This window comes from Equus przewalskii, chromosome 17 (genome assembly GCF_037783145.1).
Source record: "Equus przewalskii isolate Varuska chromosome 17, EquPr2, whole genome shotgun sequence".
NCBI classification, from domain to species: Eukaryota; Metazoa; Chordata; class Mammalia; order Perissodactyla; family Equidae; genus Equus; species Equus przewalskii.
This window is the reverse complement of record NC_091847.1, coordinates 26900684-26923259: the sequence shown is the minus strand read 5'-3', so window position 1 is coordinate 26923259 and position 22576 is coordinate 26900684. Positions and strand designations below refer to the sequence as shown.

At 36.8% G+C, this 22576-nt stretch overlaps 1 protein-coding gene across 7 annotated transcripts in view; it reads left to right on the top strand.

Annotated features, from left to right (window-relative positions):
* The window catches only part of ZEB2 (zinc finger E-box binding homeobox 2), a 132223-nt gene that overhangs the window by 91469 nt on the left and 18178 nt on the right, over positions 1 to 22576 (top strand). For 5 of the 7 annotated variants that reach the window (XM_070581312.1, XM_070581313.1, XM_070581314.1 and 2 more), the window contains 3 exons: positions 1504 to 1575; positions 21038 to 21226; positions 21919 to 22133. In XM_070581312.1, the coding sequence (XP_070437413.1) occupies positions 1504 to 1575; positions 21038 to 21226; positions 21919 to 22133 (476 nt within the window). The remainder of the gene's footprint in view (positions 1 to 1503; positions 1576 to 21037; positions 21227 to 21918; positions 22134 to 22576) is intronic. The other 2 variants (XM_070581315.1, XM_070581316.1) reach the window with 1 other exon arrangement.

The following is a 22576-nucleotide window of genomic DNA, read 5'->3' as shown; positions in this document are numbered from 1 at the left end:
GAGACCGATAAAAATATCAGATGAGGAGCCTTTCAACCGATCAGTTATTACAATTGACAATAGAATATGGCTATATATTGAATTTCTAAATGTTTTATGCAAAATGCCCCTGTGAAAATATTTCTTAAATAAGAGAGAAGTCCAGGGCCAAGAATGAACTTAAAGTGGTTGTGCGGTTTAAATAAGTATCATTCAAATTATCTGACTATTATGTGCAGTGGCATTAAATTAGCATCTATTTAGATCTGTGTATTTTACCTTAAGAGGCCTATGATTTTTCAGCTGTGATACCATAAAAAGATATGCTGCAGCATACCACTTGTAAAATATATTTTTTAATTTTGCTATAATATTTAGTGTATAGTATTTAGTATTTAGTTTATAGCATTTGCTATAGTATTTGTTCTTGTATCAAGTAATTATGACTAGAATGTTATAAGCAAAGAATAATCAGGATAAATTTGGGAATTCACAGAGTCCTACTTCTAAAGTTTCTCTTTGATTATCACAGAGAGATATTTATCCTGGACCATGCTTGGTTCTCATTAGCATTTTTATTATAAAAATACAATTTTTAAAAGTTCATGCTTAATTTACACACTTAGAGGATTTTTAACTGTCAGCTGTCCTTTTCTGTCCTCTCACCTACTCTACAGGTTGGTGGACAGAAAATTTAAGAGTTCTCCTATTTTTTCTTTAAACTCTCCCTGTTTTAAAATATTACAATTTTAGGAAATGACCTTTGATCATTTATGAATGTTCAACTTCAGAATTACATGTTTTCATCTTCATCAGAACATTAAGCTGTTGTTATATCTATAAGTTTTTCCTCAGAAAATGACTATGATTATCCACTGGGGCATAAATGGTAAAGAAGAAAGATATTTATGGAGTGGTAGGGAAAGGAATAAAGAAGGTATGTTTTAGAAGTTTATAGAAAACAGTGGAACAGGTGTTTTCAATACCTCTGGGATATTTGTTTTAAAAACTGGTTATTTCAAGTTTTGATATGTAGAATTAAGTTTTTTTAAAAAGTATGCTTGCATAGTTTAGCACCATCAGAGCTACTCCAAGGGGGGCCAAGCATGAAAATAAAATAAGAAATTGTGACTTGCTACTAACATCCAGAGTGACCAGAGGCCCAGCAGCTGGTGTGCTTCATCAGAAAGACAAATACTTAGTTACTTTTGACTCTTACTGAAAAAATAATATCTTTGCCCCTGTTTGTCACTGGAACTGCCACCAGAAGAAAAGCCCTTCATTTGCCCTAAATAAGCACCTCTGTTTTTCACAGTTTGCAGTAATGCTTAAAGTAAATAAGTTCTTGTGCAGCTAGCACTATTGGATTCATTCAATTGCCTGAACAAAGCTATTGTTTAGAGGTTTACAACAAGCCTTTTCTCTGTTTCCTTTAAAAGAATCTTCCTTGTTCCTGTGGTTGGCATGCTTAGTATAGTAAGCCTTTCTACGATTTTAAATGCTAAAGATAATTTTCCCCCACAGAAGAAATGAAGGAAGACTATGACACTATGGGGCCGGAAGCCACGATCCAGACCACAGTTGACAATGGTACAGGTAAGTTGTGTGTACCACGATAGGGTCAGATTTGTCCTGTGTCATGTGGATTCAGTGAGTAAGGGAAAGAAATGCTGGCCATCCATTTCTATCTCCATGACTTAACAATTAAGTCAGATTTTACAAGTCTCTCATTGTGTTTCAAATCAGAACTCTCCATATTCTGATATTTTATTCAGCAAATATATCTTTATTCTTAAACCGCTGATTTCCCTGGGAAAGTTGAGGAAGCTGAACTGGATAAATAAATCCTTTCAAAGCGTGAGTTAGGTAAATTTCTGGTAGTAATTTTTATTTTAAAAGACTGCATAAATAATTTTAAAGTTAGAATATAATATGCCTCTTCTAGCCACCAGTTGATAATTAGTCATTGAGAATTCAAATGATGTGGTGTAATTTAGATTGTAAAATGTTTTTTCAGAAAGACAAACCAAATTTCTATGACATTCCTCACAAAAATTGATCATCTGTGTTCCTCATTATTCTTTCTTCACTTTTAATTCTCAGTACCCTCCAGCCCCTCTAAATAATGTTTTCTAGACAGAAGTTTTATAGAGAAGAACTGATAATTTCACTTCTTTTTAATGGAGCTAAAAAATTACCATGGGAAAGTAGTATGCAGTGTTTTTTCACTCTGCTCCTGCTGTAGGATTGCGTTTCAGGGCAATTGTGACATTCCATGTTCTTTCCCCAAGACTGAACAGTGTCTTCTCTCACATTCTCACATCACCAGTGTAAATTTACATTGGCTTATGATGTTTATCTCTCTTTTCCTGCATAAAGTGAATTATTTTTGGTGTTTCAAACAGTCTTTCACACTACCATTATAAATATTAGCATAGTGCCTGGTATAAGGTTTTCTTCCAAAACAAAAACAAAAAAATCACATAACTATTTCCACTCAACTCACCAATGAAAAAGAAGTTAGTTTTATGAAGTTTCAGAAATGTAGATAATTAAGATGATATCCATATCTCCCTTATGTTGATATATATCATAATAAACTGCTCATGCTGTGTTTCTATTTAGAATGTTCTTATTAATAACTTAAAAGGCACTAATTCACTTGCTTGGGTGTAAAATAAGAGAAAGAATGAAAAACTATTTTTCTTTCATTTGAGTAATGTCAATTTAAGGTACAAAAATGGAAGTGTACAACATGGGGTATGGAAAAGGTATAGAATTAGGAACTAATAATCCTAATTTTTAGGCATAGCTCTGGGAATAACCACATTGTGACCTTGGGCAAGTCAGCTACCCTCTTTGGAACTCACTTTCTACACCTGAAAAATAAATAGATTGAACTAGTTGCTTGTTCATAGTATTTCTATTTTTAATATTTTATGTTGCAGGGCTACCATGTAAAATAGAAACAAGACAAAATAACTTCAAATAAAAACATAATAATAAAGAGATACCAGAAATCAGATACTTTCTATAATGTCCCAGCTCATGGGAGCAAAGCAGGCTTCATGTTCTTTTTATTTATTTTTATTTATTTTATTTTATTATTTTTTTTTTTTTGAGAAAGATTAGCCCTGAGCTAACATCTGGTGCCAATCTTCCTCTTTTTGCTCAGGGAGACTGGCCTTGAGCTAACATCCGTGCCCATCTTCCTCTACTTTATATGTGGGACGCCTACCACAGCATGGCTTACCAAGCGGTGCCATGTCCACACCCAGGATCTGAACCAGCGAACCCCGGGCCACTGAAGTGGAACGTGTGCACTTAACCGCTGCGCCATTGGGCTGGCCCCCTTCATGTTCCTTTTAAAGAGAAATCAATTTCAACTTCCAGTATAAATAAATGCTAATTTTTACTAACTTTATAGGCAAAGTGTCACAAAAGTAAATTTATCCCACAAAATGACAATTTACTAGCTACTTTATATGTTAAAGTGAGTATTCAGAAGAGGTCTCATAAAGGAGGTGAAATTTGAACTAAGCACATCTTCAGGAGTCATAGAAGAGTGAGGAAGGGCTTTCTAGCAGAGGAGGAGTGTGTAGGCCAAGGGAGGAAATTTTGATATTTAGTCAGAGGATAATTAGTTAAAAGACTGAGTGAATCAGAGGGTCCTAGAAGGCTGGGAAATGAAGCTGGACATTTGAGTTGAAGCCAGCTGATGGTGAATGTAAAGCATCAAACAAAAGATTTTGGGTCACGTTATACTACCGTGATTCTGTGGGGAAAAACCAGACTTTGAGAGACCAACTGGAAGTCATTTTAGTTATTCAGGCATGAAGTGATAAAAAACTTGTCCTAGGGTGGTGACAGTGGTGAAACTAGCAGCATGACTTTTTAGCAACCAATTGTTTCTCTGGGTGATGAAGTCAAAATGGCTTCAAGATTACATATTTGCATGTTTAGAATACGTCAATACTTGCTATTTCTAGATAGACAGAAGAAAGATCCAATTTGGGGGAGGAGACGTTGAGCAGGTCTTTAGACAAGTGTTTTCATGTAAAAGTTAGACGTGTGTATGAGAATGTCCACTGGAAATGAGGAATTGAAACCCAGGAAGTCAAGGCTGGAGATAGAGATCTGAGAATCATGCAAATATATTCAGATAGTATTTAACATCATGAGACTATGAGATTTACAATTAAGAGTGTATTTATTGAAGCAAGTAGAAAGCTAGGGCCAGGGATCCTGGTAGGTAGGAAAAATCGAATTCATTGAAAGAAAAAAGATTGTAAGAGAGAGAGAAAAAATTAAATATCCAGAAGGCAAAGAAAGAAAGTTTCAAAAAGGAGAGAATGGTCAATTCAAAAGACTCAAATAACTACCATTGAAAGAATGCTGAGTAAATACATTGGACTTGGCAATTAGGAATTTACTGGTGAACCTCAGGTTATAACTCTGCACTTTTAGACAATAAATACATATCTCTTCCCAACCGTAAGTTTACTGCTTCTTATGCCTAGCATCTTTTTGGATGCTAAATACGTGTAGAATTGAAATAAGACATCTTTTCTGGTTGAAATGACTTATTAATCGACCGCGTCTTTCTTTTCACTGAAGTTCTCCTGATCAAGTTCCAGCTGTGTTGGCTGACCTTCTTCTCTAGCCATCTCAACCTATAATGATGCCTTCCTCCGATGAACTCTTACAGAACAAGTCAGCTAGCTACCAGATGCTGTAATGTGTTGTTAATTAACATGTTGTCTTTTCCAAATTAGATAGCAAACTCTGAGAGCATGGATTGTTTCTTAGGCTACCACATTGTCTATAAGAGTGCCTTAAAATTAATAGGCTCTCAATAAATGTGTTTTTTATTAATGAATATGGAATCGTTTAATATCAGATACCATTTTTCTTTTCTAATTGAAGCAGAACCAACAGACATAGGAATAGATAAATTTTAAACAAGTTAAGCAAATTTTCTGATAAAAAGTGTTGTTATTCATTGGGATAAGTTATCAAGGGAAGACAACGAAAATGTCTTAATATTTCTGAATGCTCAACACACAAATTTCCTTCCTAAGTAAAGAAAAGACCTCTTTGAAGTTATTCCTCAGTTCTACAAATCTATTAAATAGTAAAATTTAACTAACTTCATATAAATAGATAAAGTAGTCTTTTTGAATCTAAAGGTATCTCCTTCCTAGTATATTTTGCTGAGTTTAAAGCTATAAGCTTAGTGGGAAGGTTTAGTTGAATCGAATCGCAGAATGCTAAAATTCAAAGTTACACTACAGAACAATTCCTTAACTGTAATATGATAGTTGAGGAAACTGTAGTAAAAAAATACCGCATAGCTAACTGGCGGCAGATTGGGGAATAAAATCTAAATCACCTGGACATATCCTTTCACCTTAGAAAGTTTTTCACCACTCTGAGGAGCTGATCCTGCTAGAAACAATGGTATTGTCTTTGACTCTTACATACTTTATCTAATTAGTCATCAGGTACTATCAATTCTACTGGTACAAATATTGTATATCACTTGCATTTATCCCCATCCTTTTTTCACTATCCTAATTTAAATTCTCATCTTTCATTTGAGCTATTACAATACCTTGTTAACCGGGCTCCCTGTTATCAATCTCTAATTTCTTTAATCCATTCTTCACATTAACAGAATTAGTTTGAAGTTGTTTTCCTAAACACTTAGGGCAGATGGATAGTTGTAACTTATCCCCCACTCCACTTCATACTCAACTTTCTATGGTTTTCCATTGCTTTCAGAATGAGTCAGCATTTGAATTGGCACCCTCCATGATCTAACCCCATCTTGCCTTTAATACCACTTCCCAGAATATGCCTCAGCTTTGAAAGACTGTTTACCATTTATAGGTCTTTGCCCTTGCTCATAGTTTCCTTTCAACCTAGAAAGCCACTCATCCTTTCTTAGCCTACCAGCATCATACACATTCTTTTTTTTTTTTTTTTGCTTGAGGAAGATTGTCGCTGAACTAACATCTGTGGCAGTCTTCCTCCATTTTGTATGTGAGACGCCATCACAGCATGGCTTGATGAACAGTGTGTAGGTACACACCCACGATCTAAACCTTCGAATCCCGGGCCACCAAAGCAGAATGCACAAACTTAACCACTGCTCCACCAGGCCAGCCCCATCATACACATTCTTAAAACCCATCTCCACCTGGAAACCATCTTACAGTTTCCTACTCAGGATTAACCACTCATTCCTTTGAGAGTCTTCTTATAGAATTTATTTCATTCTCTCTCATATTATACTTAGTCACTTGCAGGTATGTTTCTCCCTGCTAGATTGTAAGTTACTTGTGGGCAGGAATTGTGTGGGGTTGTAGTCACTTTATCACCACAGATCCTGGAATGGTCTAGGTCAGAAAGAGTTTTTGAAGAAATGAGAGAGCGAATGAGAGACAACACTTGAACTTCCCTTTCATATTTCCAACTTGAGATATTTTTTGACACCCAGCCTGAAATAACCAATAACATTTTCATCTCTCATTATTCTATTCTCCTAAAAGACTCAACTGTGTTTGACTGTCTCTAGCCTTTATGTCCCCCTCTATTTGGTTAGTCCACATTCTTCCTATAACACTTTTCTCATTGTCTAAATTGCCTTCATAGAATTCTTAATTGCCCCTTAATACCTATAGGACAAAATCCACATTCTTTAGTCCTATATTAAATGTCATCCATTTCATACCAACAATGTTCCATTTTTGTCAGACCACATCCCTTGGTGATATCAAAAAAGAATCACATTTGTACAGAGCTCTGAATCTCTGCTCATGCTATTCCTTGAGACCCTAATTTCACACCCTCTGTCTTCTGGTCATCCAAATTCTTCCCACCCTTCTGTTCTTCCAGGCCAGCTCACATCCCATTTCCTTAATATGGTCATCCTTGAACACCCCAAGCCACATCGATCTCATCCTTCTCTGATTTCCCACAGCCCTCAGGTATACACCACTAATTTTAACATGTGGAATTGTTCCTCTTTGTATTATTTGTACCGATTTCATCCAGTTAACTTCATGAAGACAAGAGATTTCCTCAGCTATAAAATGGGGGTAGATTATCATGATACCTACCTCATAGGATTGTTGAGGTCATTCAATAAATAGTGTATATATTGGCCTTAGTACGTGCCCAAAAATATTTGCTTTAAGAATAAAAAGGACTATTCCCTGTTTGCCTCAAAGTACCCAGTGCAGCAGCGAACACACATGGTACATTATGACTGGCAGGATGAGTGAGGGAGGGAAGGAAGGAAGAAAGGAAAAAAGGAAGGGAGGAAGGAAGATTTGGTGGAGAAGAAATGGACTCTGAGAAAGGAAGCCCCAATAGGGGAAAACATTCCCTGTGAAGGGGAGCAAGTCCAGTATCTTCAGAGAGTGCAACCAGGATTTAGTCCCTGAAATCAACCTGCTAAAGGCAAAGAACAACAGCCTAGAGTGTCACTGCTTTTTACAACAAAGTTAGATTAGCAGCACAGCAAATTGCTTTAGAACAACATAAAGCATTGCAAACCCTGATTTATATTAATAACTTTCTACATTGCATTTAATGTTTCTACATTGGTTTTAATGTTTTAAAAATGAAAGAAAATTGTATGCTTTAACACATAAGACAAAGAACGCCTTTTTACAAAGAACCTTATATCTTCCAGATATTAATCAGATTCAAATTCAGAATGAAATTATTATGTAGAATTTTTAAGACTGTGTGAAAAAACTATTTTCTAAGAAGATTAGAGAAATGGAAAAACTGAGGAGCATTATAAACATGAGTTTGCCTATGTGCTAGTAGTAACAAGGATCTATCTCAGGCGCTTGGTGATCATTAGCATCAATGCGCTTCCACGTGCATATCAAGACCCAAATAGGCCCCTGATGTTTTCCTCTTTGAATGTGTGAAAGTTATATTTACTCAGACAATCTACTACTCTAGTTATAAAGGGCTATTAATAACCACCTGCATCTCTGCTTCCTTTGCTGGGAAAGGAAAAGCCCCTTAATCTAGAAACTGGGCAAAGCCAATTTGGGTCTCAGTTCCTAATCTTACACAACGCAAGAAAATTATTGCCCAAGCACTAACTATGTTGACTCTAACCATAGTCATTAAACATGCTTCCAATATTTTAAGAATAATATATAAATGCTTTTACATATGAAAGGCTAATGTCCTTTGGGGATGCTCCAGATTCTAGAATCAGATAAACTACATTTGAATTTTGTCTCTACCAATTACTAGTTACATGAACTTGAGTATATACTAAGCTTTTCTACATCAGTAAAATGGAAATAACGATTCCCTGTGTACAACGACTCATTGTAGGGTTTAAAGGGTATCATTTTAAAGTACCTAGTACAATGTCTAACATTATATGAGATGCTCACCCAGTTTTGGTTATATTGCCAGTCTGTTTGCATCTACAAGTTTTACACCATTTTTATTCATTAAGAAATAAGTGCATTTCTTCTCTTCACACTGATTCCTTATTAACTTCTCTAGAAAACAAAAAGGCAATATTTAACAAACTTATAATGGAAGGACTAACCAGTCAATTTTGAGAGCCTTTGCCAATTAAATTCCTTTGATATCTTGGAAAACTACCCAGACTAGTTGGAGGAAAAATTTCTTTTCACTCCTCTGATAATGCATTTGAGGTTAAAATATGAAGATTAAGGGGCTGGCCCAGTGGTGTACTGGTTAAGTTTGTGCAATCTGCTCCAGCGGCTCTGGTTCGCAGGCTCGGATCCCAGGCACGGACCTAGCACCACTCATCAAGCCACACTGTGGCAACATCCCATGTACAAAGTAGAGGAAGATTGGCACAGATGTTAGCTCAGGGACAATCTTCCTCACACAAAAAAAGAAGAAGAAGATTAAGAAGGAATAGCTTAGTTTCCTATCTCACTTCATCTTTATCTAGCATCCTTCTTTAAATGCAGAAGAGGATTTAGTAGTATATATAAGGTTTGTGGATAAGGAGGATGAAAGCTGTTGAAGATTTTTCCTTTACTTGATCACTAACCAGCATCAGAAATTATCTCTTTTTTTTCTTCTTGTCCTGGATAACAATCAAATATACAAATAATGAAATCTTTGTCACTTGTTAGCAACCACTAAGATACCTACATTCATTCTTTTCAGTCAAAGTATTTCTCGGGTGCAAAATTTAAACTGACCCTTAAGAACGAAACTCTAGGGAAATAGAAGATATAGTTCCTGTCCTTAAGGAATGCAAAATTTTATGATTCCAGTAGGAAAAACAAGAATCATAAAGACATGAAGCCAAAATTTACAAATAAATAATTATAGCCTCATTAATTGTTCAGATCCATAGTCACTTAGGGCAACCCTACTAAGTGCAAGGCATTTTGTTGGGCATTATGAAAGATACAACGAAGAGTCACTGTCATTAAGGACTTACATTCAACTGGGTGAATAACACAATGGTAGATGAATAAGAAATGTGTGTAAAATGTTTGAAATAATAAATGTTCAATTGTTACTAGCCATTAGTATTAGTATTAGTATTAATGATTATAATAATATATGTATTAAGGTGTTATATTTGAAATACAACAATCTATGTAGGTTCAAGTGAGAAGTGTTCGACATTACGGAGGGTTTCTGACAGAGTGGAGGGTCAAATGTTGGAGACTTGAAAATAGAGAGGTGCCTTAGAAAAATGTAAATTTCAGGGAAGGGTTTCTTCAGGACAAAGGCTTATTGAACCTGCTTCCGTGCAAAAGAGAGAAAGGCTGAAAATGTAAAAGGAGACTGGGTGAAGGATGGAGTAACTTATCAGAAGGCTTGTAAGGGAATGGCATTAGATGTAGCCTTGGCTGTGGGTAGAGACATATCATTTTTAGCAATAATATCAAAAAAAGAAGGAAGAATGATGGTAGAGAGATTTTGATTGAATTTAAGGTAGTTAAGGGAATTCACATCGTATGGGTTGTACTCTTTGAAGTAGGTAGGAAAAGAGCTGATCAGTTGACAATAAGGGAATGGGAAGTAGGATTGGAATCTTGAAGAGCAGAAATTTAGAGTAATTGCTGTGGACAGTGTCTGGAGATTCAATTATCATAAAAGAATATCCTATTTTGATAACATAGACTGAACCAAGTCTATACAATTCTCTAAGTTTCCATAGACATTTGGGATACTCTAGAAGCAGAGAAATTGGGCTGGATTTTAGTTTGGCAAGACCAGAATGGTACAAAAATAAAGAGCAGAGAGGAAGTGATTTCAGGCTCCAAGGTGAACTGAGGCAAGTAAAATCAGAATGGGTAAAATGGACTAGTCAGGGCTTGATTATCAGGATGAAGTACTGTTTCAGGGGAGTGAGGAACTGAATGATGGAGAAGGGCAGAAGGTTGAAACCAGACAGTGAAAGTTCCACGTTCTGGTTCATAGAGATGGAATTGTCCCAGGTTTATTCCAGTACCAAGGTGTAGCCATCCATTTTGTTGGACTAGAGAAAGTCAAAGCACTATGAAGCCAGGATTCTGCATGGACTATCTTTTGAGTAATACAGTTTCCAAGAATGATAGTAATGGCAGCCTAGGGTAAACATAATCATGGAACAAGTGTTATTTTACTTGAGCTATGTAGGTAGTGTCCTAAAACATGATGGTGAAAATGGATGACTTAGACTTCAAAGAATTACATTTACAGATTGGAGGCTTTCTGAGCGTAGAGGTTAGGTTTGTTTTTCTCCATATTCCCTCTCAATAGGCACAGTGTTTGTACAGCCTTGATGGTTGATAAACAGGTTGTTTGTTGAATTAATGAATAAATGAATAAACAAATGAATGGTGAGCAAATTAATAAAATAGGAACCCTAGTTTGAAATGGTAATGTTAACCAATCCTCTTTGCTCTGTGTATTAAGACAGATGAAAGCAAGAACGGCTTTGCTGGAAAGGTCTGTGGGAGGTGGGATACTACCAAAGGGTGACACAGTTTCATTTAATCTGAAGAAGTGAAGAGCATGTAGGAGGATATCATTAAGCATGTGGAGGGATGAACAAGTAACATGTGAAATGGGAAAGCAACATGAACCGGGAATAAAGTTTTTCTTGGTCTCTAGTCCTAAATTCAGCTTGAGACAATTTTTATTTACTCTGACCATAACAGTTAATAAAAATTCACCTTTGCAAGATGCTTCATAAGTTATCCCATATTGAGTGCCTTTAGAAAGATAATTAAAAATAAGAAATATCCAAAGTAGGAAAATACCATCCTTAAATAATCAATGGAAATTTTAAATGAGCATTTTGAGTGGAGAATTTGAAGAACTTTTATGATCTGTTCTCTTTGTCCCAGCAGACTTAGTTGTGGATCATCCAGTAAAAAGATAAAACAAATACATGGAATTCAGAAGAGCAGGGACATGAAAAGAAAGAGAAAAAAAGTTTAAAATTTAATATTTATTTATATTGAAGTTGGCATTTACATTGGCTAACCCCATACTAATCTTATGGTGTTAGAATATTGTTATTTAGAATTATCATAATGTCATAGTGATCTTTTCAGCATCCAGGACCTATTCTAATCATATCAAATCAGTTAGGCGTGATGAAAAACTAAAAAGATGGGGTTTTCCCTCTCTCGTTGTCTCGTATTGAGTCATTATGATATAGTGGAAAGGGTAATGGGTTAAGAGTCAGGATACATGAATTCTACATCCAGCTCTTCCAGAAATTATTTGTGTAACTGTATGAATCATTAACCTCACTGTACCTTAGTTGTATCATCTGTTAAATGAAGAAATCAGACTAGAAATTTCGGACTCACCACCCTACCCTTTCTTCTAATGAGATTTTACTGAGAAGCATGAACAAAACACAAAAAGCACAAGCTGTGCTAGTTAGTGTGGACGGGGAGGTTCTCAGGGGTTTCCCCTCACCATCTTACACCCAGGGCTAGTGTCTTGGGCATGCGACCTGCACAGTCACATGGGGCCCTGTGCTTGGAAGCGCCTCTCCCTTGGTTTAATGCTCTGCTGTCACCATTTTGCACTGGGCTCCTCAAATTATGTAGCCAGTCTTGCTTATACCTCACGAAATGTGTTAGGATAATAGCAGAGTATAAGCCAGGCTGGGAAAGGGTGAGATCAGGCACTGACCGCTTAAAGAACCACCTAGAAATGGCAATTCTGTCCAGTTTTAAAGGCTCCTTCTAGGGTGTCTCCAGAGCAACTGAAATCCAGGTAAAGATCTAGATCTAAATTGAAAACCTTGCTTGAGCCAGAAACACCATGGTGCAAGGCTTAAGTCCCCCAAATTGGTAATATTATTGACAAAGTTAGCAGGCCGGCCATCGATTAGGCTTCTTTGAGCACAAATTCTGTGTGTCATGTCATTAGCATAGAAGAAAGTGAAGAAAAGATTAAGAAAGTTTTTTTGGGGCCGGCTCCGTGGCCGAGTGGTTAAGTTTGCGAGCTCCGCTGCGGCGGCCCAGGGTTCGGATCCTGGGCGTGGACATGGCACCGCTCATCAGGCTACGTTGAGGCGGCGTCCCACATCCCACATCCCACAACTTGAAGGACCTGCAACTAAGATATACAACTGTGTACAGGGAGGGTTGGGGAGATAAAGCAGAAAAAAAAAAAATTGGCAACAGTTGTTAGCCCAGGTGCCAATCTTTAAGAAGGAAAAAAAAAGTTTTTGTACCTTTATCTTCTTGATTTAATAACTTCCAGTTCCTCTTATTATTACTCTTATATGGAGCTTACATGAAAACTTTTAAATTAGCTCGCTTTCTTATATGGGTAACAGAAGGCTCACAAGTTTTATCGTAAGGTATTTCTCAGCAGGAGTTGAGTGGATGTATAGTGTCAATCAATTGTGCAAGATCAGTTTATCAGATAATTCAGTTAGTACCTAAATCATTAACAAGGAGGGAGTTGTACTATTGTAAAGCATGTTGCTTTCTTCTGATGTGTAATATCTGTCACATTTTTATATGTTGGAAGAGTTTTGTCATCCAGTCAGACATGTCATGCAAATTATCATTTTAAATGTTTTAGTTAATGTCCCACGTTGAGTTTTTAAAAATAAAGTAGAGCTAGAGATAGGCTGTGAGGAGAGAAAAACAGAAGTAGCTCTTGGCAGGTTAGACGGGGGGTCATTTTGAGACTATAATCAGTGTATGCCGAGAAGAGCCTGTCACTTCCTGACTAATGAATGCTGTGGTTTTATTAGCTTGGTTTGTGATTAGGGACAGCTATCTCCCCCTCACAGCAAGAGTTCCCACAAGAAATAACTGATATCCCAAGCTTCTTGAGTGTCTCTTTCATTCATTCAACAAATATTTAATAAGCACTGTTTTCCTTGCGATGTCATCTGTGGTTTCCAGGCACCTCCAAAATATTTTTTCTTAATCTGTGTACTTGTTTCCTCCATCAGAAAGCTGTGTTGTGTTGAGTTTTTAATTGAAGAGAATACAGATAAAACTCACTAGGCCTAGCCAGTGAATAAAAAAGCAAATTGATTAGGGCAATTAATTAATGGAAATTAGGAATTCTGAAACTTTGAGGATACCCCAGAAAGCATATACTGGCTCATTTTACAGATGAAGATATTGAGATTAAACAACGTAAGTAGCTGAGCCAAAATGAGTATCCAATGACCCTGAACCTCGCCTAATCTCCAGTTACTGAGCATTAGTGTGTGCCAGAAGCTGTACTAGGCCCTGCTGACAGAAAGCTGAGTAAGACTGGGTCCATGCTTCTCTTAGCCCACAGACGTGTAAATGAAAGATTACAATGTGATGCGATAAGTTCAATGATTGAGATATGCAGATGATATTTGGTAAGTGCAGAAGGAAGCTATGAACTCAGTGAGATAGTTGCAAAGGCTGCCTGACATGGGAGCAATTCTGTGCTGTTTCCCAAAACCCTGTTACTGAATGCCTTGTTTAGGCGGATGAGGCAGAGAACTGAATTCCTAGAGTAGTGCTTCTTAAACTGGGCGTGCACCAGAATCCCTTGAAGGCTTGTTAAAACACAGATTGCTGATTCGTAGGTCTGGGTCTAGAGTGGTCCCCAAGAATTTGCAATTCAAACAACTTCCCAAGTAATACTGATGCTGCTGGCCCGGCGACCGCATTTTGAAAATCACTGTCCTAGAGCATCCTTAGGTGTTGTATGTCTCTACAGAAAGCATATGGAAAGAGCACTGAATTGCTGGGCAAATACACCTTGCTCCATAAATCCCTCTAGAATATAATAAAATAGTCTAAGGGTCTTTTTGGTAATATACCAATTTTGCAGTTTTAGATTACACAGTCATGTGAAAGATCAATACATATTATCTAACTTGGGAATTTTTTTTTAAAGGCGTGGATTCTGTACTGATACATAGCAGTCATAACTGTCTAAAGGTTAGTTGTCTCTAAATCTTGATAATCACAATCTCCTAATGTAAAACTTCACTTTAAAATTAGACTCAGTCCCCGACTGGGCTGTTTGCTGCTGTTGAAGGAGAGGTTTAATCCTGCAGAGTTCTAGAGATTCCCATCCGTTGTTCCTTCTGCAAGTCTCTCTCCTAAAGCTCTTCCACATGGGGAACTCTCACTGGCATCTGAACATGTTTTTCCCGGAGAAAGCCACGTCAGAGCTGGCATGGAGAGACTGGCCCAGATGCTGCACTAATTCCCAAGAAGAGGAGAAAACTTTGTCGCTCTTGAGGAGCCTTCCTGGCTTTGCACACACCTCTGTAGCCGTCAGAGGCCCTGCTGGGCTGCCCCTGTAGCTGTGTAATGAGAAAAAGATCATTCTCTCCCCTCGCAGTTGTTTTTAGATATCTGGTGCCAATATGTATTTTGGAAGCCTTCTGCATAAAGACACACATGTATTTTTAAGGATGAAATGCTTATATTCCATTAATTAGTCAACTTTAAACACAGTAGCCATGAAAATTTATATACCTCAACAAATGCTAGTATGGGCTTCTTTAAACCAAAAAATTCAATACAAATGGCTATATTAAAAATAATTTTCTATGTTTTCTTATCATCTAAAATGTTGCTAAAAAAAGACTATTTTGGGGGGCCGGCCTGGTGGTGCATTGGTTAAGTTCACACGTTCTGCTTTGGTAGCCTGGGGTTCACCCGCCAGTTCGGATCCCAAGTGCAGACCTAGGCACCACTTGGCAAGCCATGCTGTGGCAGGCGCCCCACATATAAAGAGGAGGAAGATGGGCATAGATGTTAGCTCAGGGCCAGTCTTCCTCAGCAAAAAGAGGAGGATTGGCAGCAGATGTTAGCTCAGGGCTAATCTTCCTCAAAAAAAAAAAAAAAAGAGGCTATTTTTCAAGAGATGATGAATACAGTTACCTAGATTTGTGATTACTTTTTCAGGTCCCTTCACTTTGGCATCGTGAAGTAAATAAAAGCTGGATTGTATGATAAATGCATACTTTCTACATTATATTGAGGAAGTTTTCATATATAAAGATAATCCCCCGTTATACATTTGTGTGTTTATAGATCTGTATATTGCAGAGTCACAACTATTTTATGTACATCTCTAAATATGAGAATCACAGAAGTAGGAAAAAAATGATCAATCAACATCATTATATCCTCATCCCCATGCACACTCTCTGGCGCTAGTAGGTACTCAGTAAACAGTTATTAAAACAAAGGGATGGATGAATGATTCTACTTAATATTTTACTTATACTTGCTTCAGCTCTTCTAGACACTCCAAGATACTTTCTTTTCCAAAGGAATTATTTATTCATTTTGATGTTTATTAAAATGACTTAGCATAATATTCAAATATGATTCTTCAATTTTTTATGAAAATTAAAAATATGCTGAGTACTAGACCAGTGATAACAGGTTACCTATCTTCCTATGTGAATGCTTGCTTGTTGCAAATAAAGAAAATAAATCATGAGGGAATTAAAGCACAGAGAGAAACAGAAAAGGAGGAGTAAGTATCAAGGTCTCCTTGTAATTTAACTACTTGTGAAAACACTAAGTAAAACACACTTTTAAGTATTTTTGAGGAAGTATCCTAAAACAACTCGATTATGGGGGATGATTGATTTGGAGACCAATATTTCTATTTTACTTAGAGTTCTGTTAACACTGTTTATTTTTTAGGCAATAATTTTTAAAGTCAGTCCATATCGATATTTATCATTACCTATCTAAAAGTATTATATTTATTTCAGATAGACATAAAGATATATATGAAAGTATCATTACAAAGCAACATTAGTAAGAGTGACCTAGATATTTACAAGAAGTTTGAGGCTTTTCTGACTTGAAGAGACCTAGAAATTTACCCTAACAATGTTAAAATACATGTGGCAATGAGGAAACATTTTTAATTAATGAAGTTATTTTTTTGGATAGAGAAAAGTTTACCTGACCTTAGCAAAGCTTGAGATATTTGCAAGACATTAGGGTAAATTTTAGGACTAAATGCAACATCTCTGGAGAAGGTCTGGGAAGAAATTATTTGAGGTTTCTTGTGAATTTTTGTTATGGTGTGATCATAAGTACCATGCAAATATCCTTCGTCAGTGTGTTTTGGCATTTCTTCCAAGAAGACCAAGGAGTGAAGAGGATTACAGAAAAAAGAAAGACGAGGTTGATTTTACATTAAAAAAATGCAGTGGGGAATTCTATAACTTTCTAGCAAATTTTCTACCTCATCCCTGTGTTCACTATACAGTATTACAAAATCTTTGTAACAACCAAAAATGTAAACTTCCAAATGGAATCAAAATTTCATCCTTCCCAACAATTTTGAGAGTAACTAAAATTTAATCCCATCATTTGTTCTAATATTAAAACAGTTAGAGTGATTTGAGGTCTAAGAGACTGAAGGACAACAAAGCCTAAAGTAGAAAAGGAATTTTTTGGCTCATAGAATCTCAGGAGGGTTGACAGCAGAGCCACTGGAATGACAGAGGTGCAGCTTGGCCTCAGGAGTAAGTGGAGGTAGAAATATACTGTCTGGACTTCCATCTCGTCTCTGCTTTTCTCTGTGTGTCTTCTTCGCTCTCTTGCTTCCTAAATCTTACTCTACATGGGAAAAATTAATTCCTTCATTCTACATCTTATAACTATAATCACTTGGGAAAAAAACGAAAAGCAAAAAAAAAAACCCTACTTTGATGCTCTCTTTGGAACAAAGTCCTAAAATCATTGGGAAGGGATTTACTGAACTCAGTTGAATCTGTTGGCTACCCCTAGACCAATTAATGGTTTGGCCTGGAGAATGGAGGACTAAGACTGGTTTGCTTCAAGCACAGATTAATCCACTGTCACTAGGGGAGGAGGATCGTGGCGTGGCAGTTCCTTTGGGTACCATAAAGTTTGGCAATTTGGAAAAGGGGGAGCTGTTCCCAGACAAAGGAGAATGTTGTGGTGCTGGGCAGAAAAACCATACGTTACTAGTATCCATAGCAACACCAAAGAAAAATCACATTATATCCACAGTTCATGGAAGATTCAATTCTAGCCCACTTAAGTGGCTCTAGATATATGAGATATATAACTTATAGCATATCTATACCACGTGAAGAAAAATCCTGATGGAGCAAATAGATGTAAATGATTAGGTACTGTCTTCTTTATGAAACCCTTTTTGAATGCTCATCTGAGCCCTGTAGAATTCTTGCAAGTATTTCTGATCACCACAACACAGTTTATCCCATAATTGTTCTCCAATTGCCTTAATAGTAAGTCTAAGTCCCTAGCTCAACTGTATGTATCTTATCTTTTGCTTCCTTTTACTAGAAGACTTTTGCACTAAAATTAGTGTTAAGGACATAATTTATTCCACACTTATTCCATAAATGATTCTTGAGGGTCTAATAATTTCTAGGCAATATACGCAATGCTCAGGATATAAAGATTATCCAAGATGATCCTTAAAGAGAGTACATGATTTGATGTCTTTTGTCCCCACTACACTTGACATAGAAATCTAGCATAGCCAAATTTGATCTAGCAAGTGAATTGCCTCTCCAAACACCAATAGTGTATCTAGATGCAGTTTAGTTTGCCTATCCAGAAAAATCAGAATTTTCCTCCCTTTTAAGCTGAAAGGCTATTAATGCAAATCCAATTGAATTTGCATTTGATTACATTTCTGATGGAAACATTCATATGCAAATGAAAATTCATGCAAAGATAGCCAGATAATTCAAATAGTTGCTGAAATATCAAGATAAAATTAGGATGTTAAATGTACATCCATCTATGTTTTCTGGGTTACACTAAAGATCTTCAAGTGGGACATTTCTTCAAAAATTTAAATAAATCATGTCTTAAACATTTGACTACTTTTGAGTAGGTCTGGGTTCAGAAAGGAGCTATTACATTACCTTCTACTGCCACAGTGCTGAAAAAGAAGTTAGTTACTGGTCAAATTAGTGAAGTTGCTCAAAAGAAGTTCATCTTGGATCCACCATTTTGTTCCTTTTATCTTTTCTTTCCCTTAAAAACAAAAGGTGATTTTTGTTAGATCTGAAGTTATTTTAATGATCCAAAACAATGAATAAATAATTTGTGCAAGTTGGCAGTTCCTTCCTACTCCCTAGCGATTTAATGGCACAAGCTAAATGACACCATCACAATCACTACCAATAAATATCCTTTGGCAAGCATCTATGGCATCATGAGTATACCCATGGAAAAATGGTCTTAATCATTATTATTCTTCTAAGAACAGATTTTAGACTTAAGATTCTAAGAAAGGATTTAAACAAAATTACAAAACATAAAATATTAATCCTCTATTGCACATTCCAAACCTATATTTGAAGAAAATACAGGTGTTGGAATCAGACTATTGCTCTTGTTAAACTTAACAGGAGTCAAAGTGGCAAAAGAGAAGGCTTTGCGATCACAGTATTCAGGATTGTTAGCACTTAGTTTAATAGTCTACAAAGTGTAATTCCCCCCAGTTTCCTTTCATTTGATCCAATGTATTAGTTCATAGTTTCAAGTCTTTTTAGAATTCCAGTGCTTGGTGAGTGTCAGCTACCATCCATCAAATTCAAAAAGCCTGAACCTAAGAGTATGAGCACCTTAGCACCTCCCTCCTTGGCACACCCAATCCTTTCCCAAGTCTAACGAGTTTACTTAAGTATCTCCCAAGTCCAGCCACTTCTCATAGTCTCCATCACCAATTCCTTAACCTTTATCTTTTGCCTTTATCTGTGGCAAGAGCCTCCTAACTTGTTTCCCTGAATCAATTTTTCTTTTCCTCCTATCCTTACTATACTATAGCCAGAGTTGTCATTTAAAAATGCAGATAGTCCATAGTTTCATCCAACCATCCTCCTTGCCTAATACCCTTCAATGGCTTCCTGTTCGTCTTAGAATAAAATCCAAATCCTTAATAGGGCTATCGCACGCTACATGGTCTGGTTCCCACCTGCCTCTCCACCCTTACGTCGTGGTGCTCCCCTTTCACTCCCTGCACTCTAACACTGTCCTTTCAGATTGTGAAATGCACTATGCTCCTCCCAGTCACCGCATCCTTGCACATGCTGCTCCTCCGCAGCTTCTGAAGTTAGTTAACTTCATGCTTTCTCAGTTAAAGCTTTCCTGATCCGTCAGGTCCCCCTCGTCTTTCATCTCATCACACAACTTTCTTTCATAGTACTTATTTGAGTTTCTAATGTTATATTTATTTCTGAGATAATATCAGTTGTATTGATTATTCTCATGGCTTCCAGAAGGATGAGAATGGATCTGTTTTTTGCTTACCAAAACAAGACATGATGCCTACCACATACCAGTCATTCAGTAAATATTTGTTGAATTAATAGAAGGTTCCACTTTCTATTCTTCTCATCTGTTATCCACAAGTTCATAATAGTCAAACCCAAAAATAAAAATAAAAATTGATAAGCTTGCTAGAACATCACCCTGCCACAAATTACCAGGGATAAGTTAGTGGGGCAAATACTGTAATATCTTTCAGGGCAGAGGTGAGGTGAGGAGTATAATGGAATCAAGGTTAATTGCTCTCAGAAACTCTGAAAGTAGGACTACCCCATGAACTGTAGCAGTTAAGGACTTTTTTTCACCTACTGATAGTAGAGAATAATGTACCAGCCACTCTTCCAAGTCTGTCTTATGCATAAAAATTTTTATTTAGGATATTTAAGCCATAATTTCTTTCAGAAACCTATCTAGAGGTTTTAAATATACAAAGTCTTGAGACACAAGTAGCTAAAATTGATCTACATCTATTATTCATTTCATGGGAATGGTGTCATAATTACAAAAGTTAAAAATCATACCCAAATCACATAGCAATATTGCCAGTTTCTTAACTCCCTCTGTCACTTTTATTTTATTTCTTAATTTTATTTTCAGGAGTTTTAAAAACTGAGCTAAATATTGAAATTATGGAGAAGGATAAACTGCTGCATTCCATGATTTTTTTTACAAAGTTGCTTTATTATCTCTCTAGGAATACCTGTCCGTTCACATCCGTCTCAGACTATGGAGTCCTGGCCGTCTGTGATATTCCGAGAGCAGAGGGTTAAAAACTCATATTTAGCAACAGGATGTATCAGTGGTTAGGAAAGTTAAGTTTAGTGCACAATAAAAAATTAAATATACCTTTCTTACGAGAAAAAGAAGTTTTATGTAGACTATTAAAATAGCTTTGAGCTTATAGTATCTCTCATTTTTATGGATCTTAGGGTGTAGTTCTGTTTTTTAAGAATTTTCCCTGAGAACATTTTAAAATTTCTTTCATTCTTTGTGAATTATGTAGACTAGTATTCCAGGAAAGAAGAAAAATAAAATGTGCCTATTTAACTTAAAGTGTTCTCTTTTTTTGCATGTATTGTGAGAAGCAGCATTTAATCAATAACTGATCACCTGCAACACTTCTTATAAATAAACTAGGTGTTTGTTCTCTTTTTGCAAGTCAACATTTCTTACTAACAATGGTCTAAGCAGACTTGGGCTCCTAGGAAGAAGGCTCTGAAAAGACATTTCTTCTCCTTTTGTGATTTCAGTTAAGAATGCAAATTGCACATCAGACTTTGAGGAATACTTTGCCAAAAGAAAACTGGAGGAACGCGATGGCCATGCAGTCAGCATCGAGGAGTACCTTCAGCGCAGTGACACAGCCATTATTTACCCAGAAGCCCCTGAGGAGCTGTCTCGCCTTGGCACGCCAGAGGCCAATGGGCAAGAAGAAAATGGTGAGGCTGTAATTCATTTTTAGCCACTACACTGACCTCTGCAGCTGTTACAATTACAAATGCACTACATGCCTGGGTGTTTACCTTAAAATTTGAAGAACAGCTGCAGAGGCATGGAATTTCATGAGCAAAGATTAGAACTGTAATTTTAGGGTATTGTGAAATTTTTTTGTCAGCAAATTTGTGTCATTTGTACATCCAATACAGAACAAGAACAATTAGAGCCTATTTCTAAGAGATAAAAATATCTAAATTGATTCCTATCTTTCCGAAATATTTCACTTTTGAGCAACAAAAAAAGTTTAGAGATACTGACCCTAACTTTTTGTTCTTCTTTACCGACACCTGAAAAGCTCCTTCGCACTGTGAATTCCTCAGTCAGATGTGATTGAAGGTCGACAACGAACTGTCAGTCACCTAAAGAGAATTTCCTCATTTATCAGCTGTTTAAATTTCCCCCAAAAAGCTCAAGTAATTAATTGATTTTCTAGCGCAGTGTGAGCCGATTCCGACAAGTCTGTCCTGGGTGTGCAAGGGGACTGGTGTGCGCGGAGGCCGAGAGCAATGATGGCACTCTCGTGGAGCAGATTGCCGTGATTCCTGTCATACCATCCCGGGCAGTCAGCCCATTAGCTGCCATTGATTTACTGACCTTTTGGCCTGCTTCTGTCCCTCTCGTCTCTCGGCTACAGACCTGCCACCTGGAACTCCAGATGCTTTTGCCCAACTGCTGACCTGCCCCTACTGCGACCGGGGCTACAAGCGCTTGACATCACTGAAGGAGCACATCAAGTACCGCCACGAGAAGAATGAGGAGAACTTTTCCTGCCCTCTTTGTAGCTACACGTTTGCCTACCGCACCCAGCTCGAGCGGCATATGGTGACGCACAAGCCAGGGACAGATCAGGTGGGGGGTTGGTTTTAAGTGATTTCTTTCTATAATAACCCCTTAGAGAAACGATATTGCTTTGATTGGCAATCATTATTAATTTTTCATGGCATTTTGAAGATGCAGATCTTTTAATGGTAATAGCTTTAATTGAGGTCTAAATGATTTTTTGATGGTCTCTTCTAATATGATTTAATAGTCTTATGTTCACGATCGAATGAGTGTGTTAATTTCTAATTTAGAAATTTTATTTGCACTTTAACTTGACTTTAGTTTCATTTTTATGTTCCACAAAAAGTGAATGAAATTGTAGCATTTTAATTATACATTATTAAACATCTCAGCAATTTTAATTCCATTTTTCACCTAGTTTTACTTAGAATTTTTTTTCCTATAGGATCTAAGTCATAGTAAAAGAAGTATGTATTTCTTTCATTTGTCATATAACACCTTCAATTACT